At 39.5% G+C, this 20,435-nt stretch overlaps 1 protein-coding gene across 1 annotated transcript in view; it reads left to right on the top strand.

The window, feature by feature from the left end:
* The window catches only part of LOC136148109 (exocyst complex component 1-like), a 49,187-nt gene that overhangs the window by 14,732 nt on the left and 14,020 nt on the right, over positions 1 to 20,435 (top strand). The window contains 4 exon segments of the mRNA XM_065907576.1: positions 4,062 to 4,167; positions 10,258 to 10,421; positions 10,992 to 11,099; positions 20,286 to 20,362. Coding sequence (XP_065763648.1) covers positions 4,062 to 4,167; positions 10,258 to 10,421; positions 10,992 to 11,099; positions 20,286 to 20,362 — 455 coding nt within the window.

Here is a 20,435-nt window from a genome sequence, read left to right as displayed (position 1 = left end):
AATCAATAAGCTTTTTGCCTGATTGTGTTCTCAGTGAGTATTATTGCCGTATCTTTATATATATGTAGCTTCATGAATGTAATTTAAAGTGAAGAAGCAAGCCAGTAGCCAGTCTAGTGCTGAAGTATGGAATCATTCTCTGCTCATGGTATATTTTCAATTGACAGTATTGATGTGCTTTTTTAAATGAAATTATCTTATTTCCAAAGAATCTTGCTTTATCTTGTGTTTGAACTTGTGACAGACCATGCAGTTTTATGCCTGATAATCTAATTTGGTTGCTCAAGTGTTTTCAAAAATAGGAATCTTATTAATATGACCAAGAAAGGAATGAAAGGAAATGGAAGGAAAGGAATGAAAAAAGGAACCTGACAAATCAGTGTTTCTTTGGTAAGAAATAATAATTAAATCCAGATGCTATTTGTACTTGATCCTTTCCACGTAGTGTGTGCTAGTGGTAAAGAACCCGCCTGCCAATGCAGGAGACAGGAGATTCAGCTTCAGTGTCTGGCTCAGGAAGGTCCCCTGGAGAAGGAAATGGCAACCCACTCCAGTATTCTTGCCTGGAGAATTCCATGGACAGAGGAGCCTGGTGAGCTCTAGTCCGTAGGGCTGCAAAGAGTTGAACCTGATTGAAGTGACGTAGCACTCACCTTTGTACTTGGTTATTTGTACCCAGCTCACACTTTTTGGCAGGACCAGGAAAAGCTTGTCTTCATTTCTTTAGGGAAAAGAATAACTAGGCCCTGCCCCAACTCTACTTACGGCTGAATCTAAGCAAACCCCTGATTTGGGGGTGTATGTAATTTAGAGCCTAAGGAAAATAGAGGTGCGTTGGGCATGTAATAAGCTCGGCTGCCCAGAATCCCTTCTGCCTAGCTGGGGCAGTAGAGCATGTAGAGCAGTTGAGCAGGGAGATGGTTTATCCTTGTTTAGGTAGGAACAATCTTTCCTCTCCCAATAGCCCCTTGAGGCCGACAGTCTTTAAGACTGCTCACACATTGTCTCAGCCTCAGTCCTATATTTGTAAATATAGAAAATAAAACATGGTGTTATCTGTAAGACTCTAAAGTGAGCACAAGAAAAAGTTGGAAATACTGCCTGAGATAACAGTATTTAAGCTCAAGATAGTTGGATTTTAAGTTAGGTGCTGTATACAAGATGCTAAGAGAAATACTCCCAGTGAGAAGCTTCTCTCTGAATTCAGTAAGTGAATGAGCTGGGAGTCACGCCTGTCTGTGGGCTTCCCCACCTGTGGGTTCTGTTGAGCACCTGGGGGAAGGTGTTCAGTCATTTCAATTGTATTGAAAAAGAAGGTGATTTTCAGTAGTCTGCTCAAATCACTGTTTTAGAAATAGCGACTGTTTAAATTGCTTGGGTAGTAGTGTGCACTTAGTTTGGGTATTGGAATGCAGTCTGTTATATTGAGTGAGTTGAGTAGAAATCTAATGAAGATTTTATGAATTATAAATTGGTCAGCCATTTACATTGATTTCCAGTGATCAGTGTTTTTGTGATAATTTAAAATTCAATGAATGAGATGCTGAAAAGTGAAATAGCTGAACGAAATAGGAATAATTTTAGTGTCTGTTTAGCTTTAGATTTGCTTTTAAAGCTACACACAAAGATCACAGGAAAAAATTTCCTATTTAACTTTCCTTACGGAGAATCTGTGGGAAATGTATGTGGCATGCAAATTGGAAAAAAGAAGGCTCTATATTATGTTTCATCCAAAAATTTTTTATAAGGACGTATCTATCAATAAAATATCTAAATATATATAAATATATCTAATATATTTTTATATACTTATAAAATAACTTAAAAAAATCAATAATGAACTATGAGTCAGTATACAAATAATTTAAGTGATATACCTTTGAAAGTTACATCTGATGTTTAAAGCAAAGTAAACTGTTCTAAAACTGGATGTGTTTGAAACTGAAGTGTAGATTTCATGATAAATTTAAAAGAATAACTAGGCATAGGAGTTTTTCTGCTGCGGATTTATTTAAATTTAGTGAAACTCTACATAAGGCATTTAACATAGGATTTGGAAAAATACATGGCCTCCCACTGTTGACTCTTTCGTCAGGGTATAAAATATTTTTGTATGATAATAAGCATAGATGATGAGGGAATGAGTTTGCATGTTAAATAATAGATGTTTTCATTTGAACTAGAATAAATTTTGTTTTTTAAAAAGAAATCATTTGATTATGAAAACTGTAAGATGTGGTAATTAAATTCTTATGAGAGTAACCTATTTGGGGCTAATTTACTACCCCATGCTGGCAAGGTATGGTAAAACTCAGTGTCCTGCTTCAGTGTCATTGATCCTGTCTGTTGGTATAATAATTTTTGAAACAGCATGGTATTATGGAAGAAGAGTTAAAAGATTCCCTTATTCTTTAGCACTGTAATTTTACCCTTAGGAAATTATTCCAAGAAAGCAGTTCATTAGAGATGAAAAGCTTGTTGTAACATTGTCTATCACAGGAAAACATCAAAACCAATTATGTAGTCTGTGTTAGGAGGTTGGTTTACTAAACTGAACATCAGCAGAGCATAATACTGTGCAGTCATTAGCATATGACCTGGAAAAGCGTGATTGTGCTGCCCCAAACACCCAGTATCGTATGAATGCAGCTATGTTTAAAATACATGAAAGGTAATGTGTAAATTACCATCGGATCATTGAAAAAGCAAGAGAGTTCCAGAAAAACATCTACTGCTGCTTTACTGACTACGCCAAAGCCTTTGACTGTGTGGATTACCAAACTGTGAAAAATTTTTCAAAAGATAGGAGTAGCAGACCACGTTATTTGCCTCTCAAGAAATCTGTATGCAGGTCAGGAAGCAACGGTTAGAACTGAACATGGAACAACAGACTGGTTCCAAATCAGGAAAGGAGTATATCAAGGTTGTATACTGTCACCCTGCTTATTTAACTTATATGCAGAGTACATCGTTTGAAATGCTGGGCTTCGTGAAGCACAAACTGGCATCAGGATTGCCAGGAGAAATATCAAAATCCTCAGATAAGCAGATGACACCAGCCTTATGGCAGAAAGTGAAGAACTAAAGAGCCTCTTGATGAAAGTGAAAGAGGAGAGTGAAAAAGTTGGCTTAAAACTCAACATTCAGAAAACTAAGATCATGGCATCTGGTCCCATCACTTCATGGCAAATAAATGGGGAGACAATGGAAGCAGTGAGAGACTTTATTTTGGGGGGCTCCAAAATCACTGCAGGTGGTGATTACAGCCATGAAATTAAAAGAGGCTTGCTCCTTGGGAGAAAAGCTATGACCAACCTAGACAGCATATTAAAAAACTGAGACATTACTTTGCCAACAAAGGTCCATTTAGTCAAGGCTATGACTTTTCCAGTAGTTATGTATGGGTGTGAGAGTTGGACTGTAAAGAAAGCTGAGCACCGAAGAATTGATGCCTTTGAACTGTGGTGTTGGAGAGGATTCTTGAGAGTCCCTCGTACAGCAAGGAGATACAACCAGTCAATCCTAAAGGAAATCAGTCCTGAATATTCATTGAAACAACTGATATTGAAGCTGAAACTCCAATACTTTGGCCACCTGATGCGTAGAAGTGACTCATTTGAAAAGACCCTGATGCTGGGAAAGATTGAAGACTGGAGGAGAAGGGGACAACAGAAGATGAGACGGCTGGATGGCATCACCGACTCAATGGACATGAGTTTGAGCAGGCTTCGGGAGTTGGTGATGGACAGGGAGGCCTGGCATGCTGCAGTCCATGGGGTTGCAAAGAGTCGTACTTGACTGAGCAACTGAACTGAACTGAAAGTATAAAAGTGAAAATGTGAGTGTGATTATTCAACTTCATATTTTTACAAACTGTTAATATTATGATGCCAGTTCAGTTTTTTTAAAAGATGGAAAATAGCCTTCTTGTGTCCTATGAAATGCATCAAATATTTTAAGACCACAAAATTGAAAACAAGCACAAAGGATATGGGGGGATTGAGAAATGGAAATTGTTATACTTGTTTTATTAATGAGTATGTGTTGTTTTCACTTTTAAGAATTGCATGGATTATTTATCATGACTCTGTGAGAGAGAAATTAAAGATGTCTTTGAAGTTGCAAAGATCAAGATGACTGGCACAACTAAAGAAAGCAAGAAGCTTGGTAAGCTTAGGCACCTCAGTCCCCTTGTTTTCTCTTCTACTAAAAATTATTTATCTGTGACACATAATTTTAAGACTTTTTAGGCAAGGTGGAAGGAGATACAATAGAATTAGTAAAAGAATAAATCTAATGCATTGGTTTGATTTATAGGTTTTTCATGGAACAAGTATGTCTCTAAAGCCTTATTTTTACTAATTAAAATTCTGCAGTATGTGAACTTGACAGCAATTGTATATACATGCCGTGTCTAATAAAAGTACAGCGCAGACGCGGAACCCGTAAATACGGAGGACCAACCATGGGACTTGAGCATCCATGGATTTTGGTGTCCACCACTGGTGCTGGAACCAACCCTGCACAGATACCAGGGACAGCTGTGTATAGTCACAGCAGCAGCAGTTGGCCAGAGAATGAAGTGCAGTCTGGAGAGAAAGTACTAGATTAAGAGACAGATGTTGGAAGTTCAGTTTCTGATTTCCTAAAAGACCTTTTGTACCAGTTGGAGGCAAGTCTGTGATCTCTTAAGTCATTGCACTCCACAGGGAAGTGAAGTGATGCCTGGCTTCTTACTTGTCACTGGCTATTTTGAATCAAAAAGAAAGTTGCTAAGTGTTTTCTCCCCTGTGAAGGGGCTGTAAAAATGTCACCAAAATTTCTCCTGTAATTATACTTTATTTTTCCAAAGAGTTATTTTTGAAACAAGAGGGGTTTTTGTTGCTTCTAAATATGTTAAATAAACAAAAAACTTGATTTAAAAGGATAACCAGTGAAAGTATCAAGTTGCAAGGAAATGATTTGCCGAGGCCACGTTCTGCTCTTGCATGTACCCATCTCTGGACTTTCTGGATGGAGTTCTGTGCCTGTCGGAGTCAGAACCTGGCCTTAAATGGCTACAGTGTGTCCTCTGTGTCTGCATAGCTCCCCTTTAGAACCATGAGTGTAGCATTTGCTTGTTGAAAGGAGCCTGTGCCCTGATTGAAATTGATAGCTCGTCTTTCCATTCTTTTCTTTAGGACAAAGAAGACTATCTTTAGTAGTGGGTAATTATTTTGTGATTCACTGGTTTGTGGTTTGTTTTTGTTTTTAATACAACACTAATATATTGGTGATACTAGTTCCGATTTTTTAAATGGTTTGAATCTGTGTATTGCACTTTGGTAAAGATACTGATAAAAATATTGGGACAATAGGCTTTTGGAAACAGAAATGCTAACTCATCCTAAAGGTTACTTGTTCTTAAACGGTGTGTTTATATCCTTGTTAATGTTTCACCATGGATATGTTAAATTGAAGAAGGAATTCATAGGGCCTGGACTCCATCTCAGGCCTGTCCGTGCTGATCGTGCTCGGCTGCCTCTCCAGTGGACTCTGAACTCTCTGCTTAGTGCCTGTGGGAACGACAATGGAAGGATAAGACCCCCTCCAGACAGGGGAATCTTGAAGATCACATCCAGGTTGCTCATTGCCTAAGAGGAAGCATACCGTAATCACCCCTGTCTCCGGACAGGTCATAAACTTTTCCTGTATCTATCAGGATGTAATCACAGGCTTATCGATTATTAACTGGTTGGAATGTAACTCCGGGCTTATTGACTATTGACTGTTTGAACACACAACACTTGAATGATGGGGTTATTGTAGTTGTATTTACCCTACCTTTGTTTATGTAAGTCTCAACGGAATTGAGGTGGTGGGTTTGGACACGTACACATGGGGTAGGTGGTGGGGTTTGGACACGTACACATGGGGTAGGTGGTGGATTTGGACACGTACACATGGGGTATAAAAGATTTTCACAAATGCTGGACGGGGTCCTTGGCTAAGAGGAGACTCTGCCTTGGGCCCGCCGGTGTAATAAACTGCACTCCACTATCTGCATTGTCCTTCTGAGTGAGTCTGTTTCCCGGAAAGCGTGGCTATAACAAAATCAGTTTTTCTTTTTAGTAAACAACATATTAATACAGTTACATGTTTAATGTTTTCATTTAGTATATTTGTCATCACTTGCTACTGCAGTAAAAGGGAAATCTTTCTAAAACTACCTCCTTGGGAGGTTATTAATGCCCCTGTCATAATATTAATTTATCAAGCTTAAGATTCTCATTGAGATAAATGACATAATTGGAATATAATTTAAATCAAATACAATACTATCTTAATGGTATCATTGCATTAACCTAAAACCTTAATTTTTTTTCTTATTTTTTGAAGTTCTTAAATTATCTTGTTAAAAAATTTTTAATTAACCTAAGACAAGTTTAGAAGATACTTTTAAAACAGGGTTAAAATTACATCTCTCGTATGTATCCATTAAGTAGTAAGAAATAGGAGAGTAACCAAAAAATTATAGTTTCTATTACTTTGATGTTATCAGTTACAAGAAAGGAAAAACTAAATAATAAACAGAATTCAGAGGATAAAAACTATTTTGTTCATCTTTGAAAATGTAGCTTGTTGGTCAACATTTAAAAATAAATTTCAAGTTAAATACAAATGACTTCAGAAGTTCTAAATAGATAGAATGTAAACTTTTTAAAGATACCTTTTCAAGGATTCGAATTATGTTTAAATCAGTTCTTAATAGTAATTACAGTTAAAAGAGAAACCTAAAATTTGGGGAAGGTAAATTTTCAATGGATCAAAATTAAGGAATTATGAATAAAATTTTAAATTTGTTTTGTTTTTTCCTTGCTCTGAAAATGCTGCATCCGAGATACTAATAAAAATAGAAAGTCAGCGGCGGGCGGTTAAAAAAAAAAAGAATAGAAAGTCAGATTGAATGTATTTTACAAAAGGAAATTGTGTATAGTCATAGAGATTCAGGGGAATTCTCTCTTTTTGAACCATTCTTTACTCAAGTCTTTAACATCTACTTAGTTTAGATAATTTAAAACAATGTTAAAATGCCAGTAAAGCACTTTTTCTTTGTGGTAAGGTTTTTATAAAACCTTTGCCTTTCTAAGGTCAGAAGGTTACCCTGATACTCTCAGAGGTGTGGGATTGTCCTCCCGAGATTGATACTTTGGTGTTTTGTTTTTCTTCTGTATTCCTCAGATGTACTGAATGAAAAGACAGGCAAAGGATATCTAGTAATAATTTTTTTAATTGCCCATTTTTTTTCTTTTTACTACTAAGATAAGACACACAAGTATTAGTTGAGTCCATTTACATAATAACTTCCTTATCTTTAGTAATCCAAAACTTAAAAAATGATATGCCAAGCACATTTTTTCCAGTGTTTGTCCACTGAAATTAAGAAATCTTGTTGACTCCAAAGGGAGTCTTGAACACAAGACTACATTCAGTCCTGAGTGGATGATTCATTCAGTAAATGTTTATTAATTACCTATTACATGATAATCGCTGCTCGATACTGAGAATGCAGCAATGAGCAAAGACCCTACCCTCTTGGTGCTTGTACTCTAGCAGAAATTGTTTAAGGATATTTAAAATTTACCAGAATATTGTTACTTCTTGCTGATAAATAATATAGACTTTTTTATGAGCCCAAATAGGGCACTAGTAGTATTTATTAACTACTTTAAAAAAAGAAAACTATATGCAGAATTAGGCTTTGCTCTGAAACTGGTGAACTTAGTAGAGTGACACCTTAAGATCGCCAGCAGGTACTGTTCAGATTGACAAGCTAGTGGCTCCAGTGCATCCCCCGCTCCTGGTTGCTGTGTGTCCAGCCTTATCATTTCATATTCCTTTAAACTTCAGGCAGACAAGGCTAGGAAGATTGACATGTTTTTGGTGTGGCAAATTACTAGTTTATACTCGAGCTTTTGCCTAGCAATAGCAACTATCACTATCCCTGTTTGGCAGGAGTTGACACCTTGTTTTCCGTTTCTTAAATATTTCTAGAGTTATATTCATTAATTTTCTGTTTTATTCTATAATTTCTTTCTTTGCCATTCAAGTTAGATTCTCATTTGGGTTTAGAATGTTTCACAAAACGATCTCTACAATTGATCGAACAAATACTAAAGAGAGGTTTTAGATAAAGGAAATGCCAAATGACCCTGAAAGAACTCCAATTCCCACATTAGACCTGTCTCTCAGCTTTACCCTTCTACCTACCCATCTCCCAATAATTAGTGTTTTGATACATGTGTTTTATTCTCAGTGTTCACAGAGCCAGCTAAGTTACTAAACAGTTTAGCTTATTATTTCTAAAATGGTTTTAAAACTCCACTCATAATTTTTTTTATCAGAGGGAGTATAAAATTATTTAGTACAGTGGAGATTCCTTCCAAGAGCTTTCAGTGAATACAGGATTGTTAATGCATTTAATGTATAAATGTGCAAGTTCATTCTATTAAATTTTCACTGTATTAAATTATTTACTTGAACTCTGTTTTCTTCAGAAATCAGAACTTGGAAGTGTAGTCTTTAAATTTAAGTACATCAACTTAGGAGACTTAAAAGTGTGGGGGAGGTTTACACATGTAGATATTTTTACCTGAATATTTGCATTAAATAGTACATTAAAAGACTAGTAAAGGTTTTTCTGTCATGTAATTTCTCAAGCAGTAGCTGACCAACTAAACATATGTTGCCTCTCTCGTTGCTTGATGCTCCTGGTTCTTTGCATGTGTCTTTTCAACTAGAGCTTTAACTTCCTCTTGTGCGCGGTTTGTGCAGATTGCAGCTTGCTAACTTGTCTTTGTCTGTGACGCTTGCAGCCTAACCCGTCGCAGCCACACTGCCTGGAAAGGCAGTGCTGTCAGACGGGAAGCCGAGAGTGGGCGTGCTCGGCGTGTCAGCAGGTGCTCTCAGTGCGTGTGTGTGTCTAGGAGCCAGTCGTTCATCCTGGAGAAGCTGCGCCAGAAACACTGCTTGCTCTGGGTTGCCAGGGTTTGGCCAGAAAGAAAACCAACAGAAAGGAAGTGGGATGGCTGCATCCAAGAAATGTGTGGCATGGTTAAACATGTATGGTGGGTAGTCAGAAACTTATAAAAAGTCTTAACCGTTATACTTTTGTTTTCAGGCTGTGTTTAGAAACTATAAAATTTCTTGTACGTATGGTCAGATTTTGCATAATGAAACCAAAGTTTGTCTCTAACTAACTGTATATCATATTTGTTGTTGTTATTTTTTACTTTACATATACAAATATGATTTGTATATCATATTTTTTATCACTTATTTTATTATTTGTCCCTTCTGACCATCAGTGAATAATACAGGTTTAGCTGAGAAATAGTCAAGAAGAATAAAAATGTTTTACTGTTTAAATTTAATTCTGAATAGAAACATCACATTTTCTTGTAAAAATAGAATCCTTTAATAGTTTGGTGTATGTAGGATATTGTGCAGACATATTGTTCTCATTTTTCCTCATAGCTATGATAGATACCTATGTTTATACCTAAACTCAGATGTCCCATATTAATATAGTTAACTATGTATGTGTTATGTTAGTTGTATTTTAAATACAACAAATATTCAGGGTTTTGTTTTTGTTGTTAGTTTTTCTCTTTTCGTTTTGTTTAGTTTTTAAAAGAACTTTAATCAATTCACTTGCTGAAAAAACAGGAATGTCTGAGTTCAGGAATGTATTAAGTTGAGTCATGTGTAATTGACGTTTTTAGTAGGACAAGATTAATTGAGTGTTGGTAGTTTCATTTGGTTCAGCCTAATATGTTGATTCAATGTAGAGGCAAATAATATTGGAATATGGCAGTTTTTTTCTAGAAATACAATCATTATGTTAGCTAGTATTCTAGGGGGTCAGTGACTTTCATCCATAGTCATGTCTTCTGAGTGGAAAAGAACTCCTCATCTACTTTTGAAAAATCATCAGACAACTGTGATGAGACTGGGCAGGGCACAGTGTGATCTCTAAGATCCCTTTCAGTCTTATTCTGTGATTCTGTATGATTTCACCTGTCTTTACATAGGCTCAGAAGTAGAACACAAATCTTAATGAAAGAGGAAGACACTCTACATCCTCTTCATGTGGCAGAGTTATGCCCTAACCCATATGAGCCCCAGAAGAGCAGGACAGCAGAAGGGAGCCCTGATGGATGCCATGAACCTTTCATTCGTGAAGGTCACAGCTTTTAAAGGTTTATCATTTCCCAGGTCTTCACGGGAGTTCCGGGAAATTAACCGGGTCTACTTCCAGTCTAAATAAGCTCAGTGTTCAGAGCTCCGGGAACCACCGGTCTCAGTCATCTTCCTTGCTGGACATGGGAAACATGTCGGCCTCTGATCTCGATGTCGCCGACAGAGCCAGGTTTGATAAGGTAAGATAAAATGACGCATGTTTCTTAAACATTACTGTCAGTTTTCTAGCACCAGTTTGTTACTGCTTTAATTGTGTTCAAAGATTTGGGCTCTATTGACTCTTTTAATTAACCGTGTCTTACTTTCCATTTCTGAATCTAAAAAAAAAAAAAAAAATAACTGGTCAAATGGCAACTGAAATGTGATTCATCAATTAAATGACATAACAGCTTTATTAAAATTTGTTATAAATCATAAAGAGCTTGCATTGTCAATCCAGTTATTTGAGTGACTACAAAGAGGAAACAACTTTTATGAAGCTAAATTGTTTAAATAAAGTTTTATCACTCTGTTCCTCTTTCCAGATTCCAAGTGAGTAATTGTTGTCAGTTTTGTTTTAGGTATGTTCTGATCCTGTTATGCCTCATCAATACTGCATTGTCTTGTCAATCTTGGAAGTATTTGTTTGGGGGATTCTATTAAGATTATAGATAAAGCTTCCCTGGTTGCTGCAGAAAAGTGATTAAATGTGGAATGTTATTTTAAGCGTTTTGTTCAGTTCTTTGTAGAATCATTTTGGTTTTCTTCAGATCTTTGAACAGGTACTGAGTGAACTGGAGCCCCTGTGTCTGGCAGAACAAGACTTCATAAGTAAATTTTTCAAACTACAGCGACATCAGAGTATGCCTGGAACTGTGGTATGGGTGACATTTATTTACTAGCTCATATTTGTGATCTATATCATAATTAGCCTAATCATTATGTTGTCATAATTTCAATATCAGAACAAAGAATTTACATTGTAAGGATTTTTTAAGTAATTTTTATCATATAAGATAATAAAAAAAAGGATAGTGTTTGGGCATCTAATCTAATATTCTAGACTATCTTAGGCCTAAACATTCTCCAAATTGATGAGTGGGGGAAATGTCTGAGTTTACTTGGCAAAAAATATTTTTAAAAAGCAAATTTATTGTGTTAGTGATCAAGAAAAAGTAAATAGAATTAAAAAATTACAATGATGTTTTAATGTATATTTGTTGTTATTTAGTCACTAAGTCGTGTCTGACTCTTTGCAACCCCGTGGACTGTAGCCCACCAGGTTTCTCTCTCCATGGGATTCCCCAGGCAAGAATACTGGAGTGGATTGCCAGTTCCTTCACCAGGGGATCTTCCCAACCCAGGGATTGAACCCGTGGCTCCTGCATTGGCAGGCAGATTTCTTTCCTGCTGAGCCACCAGGGAAGCCCCCATGGTCTTAAAAAATAAATGAAAGCAAGCAAGAGAAAAATGGAGAGCCTCAAATCAGAATCTTTCTTATGGCTTTCTTACTATGAGACTGAGAGAGTAACAGGCGGGAAGGCCAGGGGTCTCCAAATGGAGGAATGAGGCTGTAAGTGCCAGACATTTTTATCTCTCCTAACCGGCAGAAAAGAACAAACCAGCGATCTGTTTTTCCTTCTCTATACAAAATTAAAAGGAGGTTTCTCCTAACATTCTGTGTGGCCATGACACCTGGTCTCACCTAAAGCTAACTACTCCCAAACCTTGAGTTAACCAATACATTTCTTTTTCGTATGGAAATGTTGTCTTAAGCTATGTTAATGAACCCCAGACTCCATCTTCAAGTTGGTTCCGCCAAAGGGCCTAACTTACTTGTTCAGGTATTGTTCCCCTAATCTATGTAAACGAAACTATTTGTTGGTACAAGGTGCAAGTCAATAGTTTTATGGCCTGGGATGAATTATCTGGTGCCATTCTAGATTTTATGACATTCCTTTCTTTTCATTAACAGACTGTGAGTGACTATATACCATACAGCTAAAGACTAGGAGGGGGGTACTCTTTTGCCCCCTTCTGATGCCTATGTCAGAAGCTTTCTCTATCTCCTTTATACTTTAATAAAACTTTATTACACAAAAGCTCTGAGCGATCCAGCCTCGTCTCTGGCCCCGAATTGAATTCGTCTCCTCCGGAGGCCAAGAATCCCGCGTCTTATCGTTCAGCAACAACCTTTCATCTTGAGGGCTCGTCCGGGATCCTTCAGGACAAGGTAAGGATGCTTGGAGCTCTACTTCTTTGTTCTCCTAGCGAACACGTTTTCCGCTGTTCTTTACTAACTCTAAGGTGTGCTTGTGTGAATGAATGAAAGGCCCTGCTCTGCGCTTCCTCGGCGACCTCATAAGGCTTATGGCAGAAACTTGTCGGGGGTTTATACCGACCTGCCAATGCCAAGAGGCAACCAGTGTCCCCTTTGGGAGCCGACCAGAAACGGGCAAAGCATGTGGACCGAACTCTTTTTTCTCGGTCAAACTTTTCGGTCTCTGACCATTTCATAACTCCTTGGGAATTAAAAGTGCTAACCTTATCTCTCGGATCTTAGGCTTTCAAGAGACTTGTAACCTATGTTGCTACTCTACTGTGGTCTAGGTCTCAAACTTGGATTGGTAGTTAGGAAGCGCCTAGCCTCGCTAGGCATGGAAAGTTTGGAAGCTAGATGGAGCTCTAACTCCCAGAGCATCTCTGATGTTAAAGGTTACTTGGATTGGAACTGCAATGGTTTTTTTCTTTTGGTAACACTGGCTCTTACTGGAGCAGAGGAGGCTCTTATACCGGTGTGGTGACTCTTGGAAGGAACATCTCAGTTTCATGTTTGTATCAGTCTTATTGTGGTCAGGAATATACTCCGGGTCGTGCACAGGCACTCAGGTGACGAATGTGTCCCCCAGAGGTCTTGGCTTGGGAGGCATTCCGGAAGGTTACTCTGATTGCACCCTGGGTGGCATCAGAGGCAAGTGAGGTGAAGAGCTGGACGTCAGTCAGGGATGCCATCAGGTCTACCCTGGGTGCATCCCCACCCCGTCTCGGTGGTAGAACCGGGAGGGACGAGTGTGACGCCTGCGTCGGTAAGGGACAGACTAAGTCCGACCAGGAAGGAAAAGCTTTTGGTGTAATGTCTGTCTACACCCCCATCTAGAGCAGGGAGGGACGCCTCCGGTAGAAAAATGGCGCTGGTCGCTTTTTTTCTCTCTTACAGATGGGAGCTAACAATTCCAGCCTCACTCCTTTGAACTGTATCCTGCAAAACTGGGATAGATTTGATCCCCAGGGCTTAAAGAAGACACACCTGGTCTTCCTATGTGATACTGCATGGCCGCGGTACCCACTGGAGGATGGCGAACGGTGGCCAGTTGGAGGGTCTCTTAAGTATAATACTGTTTTACAATTAAAACAGTTCTGTAAAAAGCAAGGGAATTGGGTAGAAGTAGTGTATATTAGAGTGTATTAGAGCTTTTAAAGGTGTTACTCTGCATTATGACCTTACTTGGAAGGATGTGATGTATATCTTGGGACAAACGTTGACTGCCGACTCAAAGCCTCGAGTTTTGGGTAAAGCGGTTGCTTATGGAGATGAATGGCTTGGTAATGAATCAGTGGGAAAGAGGGAGGACGAGATGACTGCCCTCCCCACTGGGAGTCAGGCGGTCCCAGCTACAGAACCAGACTGGGACTCTAACACTGCTAAAGGAAGATGGGATCAGAGTCATTTTGTCAGATGTATTCTTGAAGGACTCAGGCAGGCGCGTTCTAAGCCTTTAAACTATGGCAAACTGGCAGACATAGAACAAGAAGAGAAGGAAGCTCCTGGTAAATTCCTAGACAGACTGAGAGAAGCCCTTCGCAGATTCACTGAGATTGATCCCGAAAGTGAAGAGGGGAAAGTGATCTTAAAGGATAGATTTCTCACTCAGTCGGCTCCAGATATTCGCCGTAAGTTATCAAAACGGGCGTATGGACCAAATCAGTCTGTAGATAATCTGTTACAACTGGCTCAGACAGTCTATTATGGTAGGGAATATGAGGAAAAGAAAGAAAGGCAGAGAAAGACGAAGGAAAAGGCGGAAGCCCTCGCAATGGCTATGAAAACCGTTCTTAAACAGCCTGAGAAAAATGCCCAGAGGGACCCAGGTGAAAAGGGATGGGCTTGCTATGGCTGTGGAAAGGAGGGGCATCTCAAGCGGGATTGCCCTCAGGCGTCTGAGCCGCCCCCGGCTCCATGTCCGGTCTGCAAGGGACCACACTGGAGGAGAGACTGCCCCCAGAGGTGTAGGTCTCAGGGGTCTGACTCTCAAGACAATCAGGACTGAAGGTGCCCGGGGGTCCCCACACAAGCTCCCGTCCTAATTACACCTGAGGAACCCCGGGTATTGATAACGGTGGGAGGCCAATCCGTCAATTTCCTTTTAGATACTGGGGCAACTTACTCCGTGCTTACTGAAGCCCCTGGCCCACTTTCTTCCCGATCCGCTTCCGTAATGGGACTGTCTGGACGAGCCAAAAGGTATTACTTCAGTTATTCTCTATCGTGCAACTGGGATTCTGTGCTATTTTCACACGAGTTTCTTATCGTGCCAGAATCACCCTCACCCCTTTTGGGGAGAGATATACTGAGCAAGGTCCATGCCTCTGTTTTCATGAATATGGAGCCCTCCCTTTCTCTCCCTTTAGTTGAAGAAAATGTGAATCCTAGAGTATGGGCTGATGGAAAATCTGTGGGTCGAGCACAAAATGCTATTCCTGTAGTTGTCAAGCTCCAAAGACCCACACTTATTCCCACATAAGAAGCAGTATCCACTGAAACCTGAAGTTAAGGAAGGGTTAAAACCCATCATTGAAAATTTAAAGGAGCAGGGACTATTAGTTCCCTGTAACAGTCCATGCAACACTCCTATTTTGGGTGTAAAAAAATCAAATGATAAGTGGAGATTAGTTCAAGATTTACGAATAATAAATGAGGCTGTGGTTCCTTTACACCCCGTGGTGCCTAATCCTTATACGCTACTGTCTGAAATTCCTGAACGAGCCAAATATTTTTCAGTAATTGATTTAAAAGATGCCTTCTCTTCAGTGCCTTTGGCAGAGGAAAGTCAATTTCTATTTGCCTTTGAAGACCCTACTCAGCCAGCTTCTCAGTTAACCTGGACAGTTTTGCCCCAGGGATTTCGTGACAGTCCCCACTTATTTGGACAAAGTTTGTCACGGGATCTACAAAACTTTAATAGCTCTAAAGCAGTAGTGTTACAATATGTAGATGATATTTTGCTCTGTGCTGAGACAGAGGAAGCTTGTTCACGAGCCTCAGAAGATTTCTTAAACTTTCTGGCAGGCTGCGGTTACAAGGCATCAAGAGAAAAGGCTCAGCTTTGTCAACAATCTGTTAGATATCTGGGCCTAATCATATCAGAAGGGACTAGGGCCATAGGCCCCGAGAGAATTAAACCTATACTAAACCATCCCCTACCTATGACTTTAAGGCAATTGAGAGGATTTTTGGGAATCACAGGCTACTGTCGTATTTGGATTCCGGGTTATGGAGAACTTGCCCGGCCTTTATATAAACTTATAGCTGAAACTCAGCAGGCCCAAACTGACAAACTGGTTTGGTCTCCAGATACTCAAAAGGCTTTTAAGGTTCTTCAGACTGCTCTCCTGCAAGCTCCAGCTTTGAGTTTGCCCACAGGGTCAGAATTTAACTTGTTTGTCACTGAAAGGAAAGGTATGGCCTTGGGAGTTTTGACACAACCCCGGGGGCCTCACCAGCTACCTATTGCTTATCTAAGCAAAGAATTAGATGTAATTGCACGTGGGTGGCCCCACTGCCTAAGAGTAATTGGGGCAGCTGCTTTATTAGCACCTGAAGCTTTAAAAATAATTACTGGACGAAACCTTACTGTACTGACTTCTCATGATGTGAGTGGAATCTTAAATTCTAAGGTTAACATTTGGATGACAGACAGTAGGCTTCTTAAATATCAGTCACTGTTGTTAGAAGGACCAGTAACTAAGCTTTAAGTTTGTAGAAATTTAAATCCTGCTACTTTCCTTCCTGAGAAGGAAGATGAAACACCTGATCACGATTGTTCCCAATTTCTAACTTTAAACTATGCAGCTCGGGAAGATCTAATGGATACCCCATTAGACAATCCTGACATGGAAATATTTACAGATGGCAGTTCTTGTTCGGGATGGAAAGCGTAAAGCAGGTTATGCTGTGGTGACGGCTGAACAGGTTTTAGAAGCGAAATCTCTCCCCCAGGAAACCAGCGCCCAGTTAGCGGAGCTTGTGGCTCTGACCCGAGCTCTAGAGTTAAGCAAAGGGCAGCGAGTAAATGTCTACACTGATTCTAAGTATGCTTATTTGACTTTGCATGCTCATGCTGCAGTATGGAAAGAAAGACAGTTTCAAACAGCAACAGGGGAACCTATTAAGCATTTCAGAGAGATCCAGAGACTTTTAACTGCTATCTATTGTCCTAAAGAAGTAGCGGTTATGCATTGCAAAGGGCACAGCAGGGATGGGAGTAAAGTAGCCACCGGTAACCTGTTAGCAGACTCTCAAGCCAAAAAAGCGGCACTTTATGAAACCCCCTCCCTACAGACGCCTTTGATATGGACAGGTCCTGTAGAACAAGAAAAACCACAATATACTGAGGAAGAATTAAAAAGATATGAGAAAAGAGGAGCAAAGATTACTGATAAAGGATGGTTACAGTCCGAGGATGGACGATTAATAATTCCTGAAAATGCTCAGTGGAAAATTCTTAAGGGTTTACATCAGAGTTTTCATTTGGGTGTAGAAAGTACTTGCCAGATGACTTCTCGTTTGTTTGAAGGTAAAAATATAATGAAAACTTTAAAAAACATTATCAAACGGTGTGAGGTTTGTCAGAAAAATAACCCAAAGACGGAAAGGCTAGCAAAATCTGGATTACAACGAAAGGGAAAGTATCCTGGAGAGGACTGGGAAATTGATTTTACTCATATGCCAAAACCTAATGGATATTCTTGCTTACAAGTTTGGGTGGATACTTTTACTGGATGGATTGAGGCGTTCCCCTGTCGTAGTGAACAAGCTAAGGAAGTTATAAAGATTTTAATCCATGAAATCATCCCCAGGTTTGGGCTGCCACGGAGCCTTCAGAGTGACAATGGCTCCGCCTTTAAAGCTGCTGTAACTCAGGGGGTGTCTAAAGCTCTAGGAATAGAGTATCACTCACACTGTTCCTGGAGACCCCAATCCTCAGGAAAGGTTGAAAAAGCTAATGACATTATCAAAAGACATCTGCGCAAATTAACTCAAGAAACCCATAGCTTTAATGAGGGCTGGAACTGCCCCCAAAAAGGAGGGACTGTCCCCCTTTGAATGTATTTATGGAAGGCCTTTCTTACGCACAGACATTGTTATAGATCCTGAAGCCTTAGAGCTAACTAATTATGTAACTCAGCTCTCAGCTTTTCAACAGGCATTAACAGAACTCCGGGAGACGACTCCTGACCCAGCCTCTGAATCCAGCAAGCCTCTATTTGAGCCAGGAACCGAGGTCCTCACAAAAACATTGGGATCTGGGGGCTCATCCCTCGAGCCCCTCTGGGAAGGCCCTTACCAGGTTATTCTTTCTTCTCCCACAGCTGTCAAAGTGCCAGGAATTGATTCTTGGGTACATCACACTCGAGTCAAGAGGTGGCACCCTGACCAGAACTAAGTGATGTCATTTTTTGTTTTTACTTTCTATGCTCTGACTTTGTATGTTTCAGATGGGCCTGATAATCTATGTGAGCCTACTTCTGCTGACTCCAGAAATCCTGAGTCTGCCCTTTGATCCTCAAGACAGTGCCTTCCTGTCCTGGGCTCACTCCTATGCTGCATTCCACAATCGGTCTAACTGTTGGGTCTGCGGAGCACTCCCCTCTTCATCAGTGGAAGGCTTCCCATGGTGGACATCTCCACTTCAAGGAAAAGACTTTCTCCAAGTCTGCGAATACCTTCGACAACAATCACATGTGATGCCTCTTCTTCGTCTGATGACATCTAACAACCCTAGAATGAACTGGTGTAATACTCTGTACCTTAACTATGGACATAATGTGACTTTTAATTTTGATTATACACTGTCTCAGTTTAATCACTATTTTGCTGCACAAGGAGGAACTTGTGCCATCATTCATACTCAATGCTGTACATATATACCTGATATGAGCACTAATGTTACTCATTTTACTAAACACATGAACAAGATGATTGGGGCCATGGATACTCCTGAAGCCTCAATCGCCTCACTTTGGGAGACATTAACTAGTTCCCCATGGTGGAAAACTATCTTAATTACAATAATTCTGATTGTTTTGTTTTTGCTCTTTGCTCCCTGCATCTGTAACTGTGTAACTGGATTTGTTTCTAGTCGCATGAAAGCTTTTAAGTTACAAATGGTTGCTCAAACTCCTGCTATCACTGCAGCTTCTTCCGATTACTATTTGGGGCCCCTGGATCAGACATCCTCACTATGAGGATTAGGAGAATATGTTGCCTCACCAATTTAGGGACAACGCCCCTTGTCAGCTCAGAAGCAGTTATGGAATGAAAACGACGCCCCTTTTCCCTAGGCAACATAATTCTCCTAAAAGAAAAGGGGGGAATGAGAGAGTAACAGGCAGGAAGGCCAGGGGTCTCCAAATGGAGGTATGAGACTGTAAGTGCCAGACATTTTTATCTCTCTTAACCGGCAGAAAAGAACAAACCAGCGATCTGTTTTTCCTTCTCTATACAAAATTAAAAGGAGGTTTCTCCTAACATTCTGTGTGGCCATGACACCTGGTCTCACCTAAAGCTAACTACTCCCAAACCTTGAGTTAACCAATACATTTCTTTTTCGTATGGAAATGTTGTCTTAAGCTATGTTAATGAACCCCAGACTCCATCTTCAAGTTGGTTCCGCCAAAGGGCCTAACTTACTTGTTCAGGTATTGTTCCCCTAATCTATGTAAACGAAACTATTTGTTGGTACAAGGTGCAAGTCAATAGTTTTATGGCCTGGGATGAATTATCTGGTGCCATTCTAGATTTTATGACATTCCTTTCTTTTCATTAACGGACTGTGAGTGACTATATACCATACAGCTAAAGACTAGGAGGGGGGTACTCTTTTGCCCCCTTCTGATGCCTATGTCAGAAGCTTTCTCTATCTCCTTTATACTTTAATAAAACTTTATTACACAAAAGCTCTGAGCGATCCAGCCTCGTCTCTGGCCCCGAATTGAATTCGTCTCCTCCGGAGGCCAAGAATCCCGCGTCTTATCGTTCAGCAACAACCTTTCAAGACCATAAACTAATTATTTAATCCCTACTTTTCCTCATCTATGTAATGGGTATAATAATGCCTATTGAACATGGCTCTCTGGTGGCATAAATGTAAGAAAATAAAATGAGCCATTTGCTAGAGTATTTTAAAGAACTTAAAAACACAATGCAAATCGAGTGATTTTTTTAAAATTAAGATGATCTTTAAAAGAACTAACATATAAAAACAGTGCTCAAAATTAAGTCTTTCAGATGGTTAGGGGGTTTGTTCTTGTAGATGGTAATTGCTAGTAAATTTGTTAGTTTCTGTAAGAACTTCTGACAGCATTTTTTATGCTCAAGTTTTATTAGGATGATTAATTTTATTAGAATGATTTTAATTTTCAAAATTCTCCCTTGAACATGTCCCTAGATATTTTCAGCTTTTTATTAAATTGTCCCCTCGTTCCTGCACTCCCTCTGAGTCTCCTCTACCTTTCTCTCCCGCCCCACCCCCCCTAAATGTGCTCAGAAGCAAACACAGCTTCTCATTCTCAGATAAAATCTGAAAACAAAGCTTCTCCTGAACATTCTGAAGCAACATGTTAAATTATATAATTTCATTGATAATACTACCTTTAAAAATCATTATTTCTCATCATACATTCTCTCCTAAGAATTTGGAGACTGAGCAGGCTATTGCTATATAAACTAAACTCTTCAATTTGTTAGCCTTTTATTATGTGAAGTATCTGAATAATTTTTGCAGCCTGAAGCAGAGGACACAGATGGAGGAACTTTGTCACGGCAACATAATGCTGGCCCACCGCTGCCTGTTTCATCTGAGTATGTGTTTGTTACTATCTGTTGTTTATTGTGAAAAAAAAGTAAACTTTCAATTGAGCAGGAAGGAATGCTG

The sequence above is a fragment of the Muntiacus reevesi genome, chromosome 16 (genome assembly GCF_963930625.1).
Source record: "Muntiacus reevesi chromosome 16, mMunRee1.1, whole genome shotgun sequence".
In the NCBI taxonomy this organism is placed as follows: domain Eukaryota; kingdom Metazoa; phylum Chordata; class Mammalia; order Artiodactyla; family Cervidae; genus Muntiacus; species Muntiacus reevesi.
The sequence above is the reverse complement of the archived record's forward strand: the minus strand, read 5'-3'. Positions and strand labels throughout refer to the sequence as shown.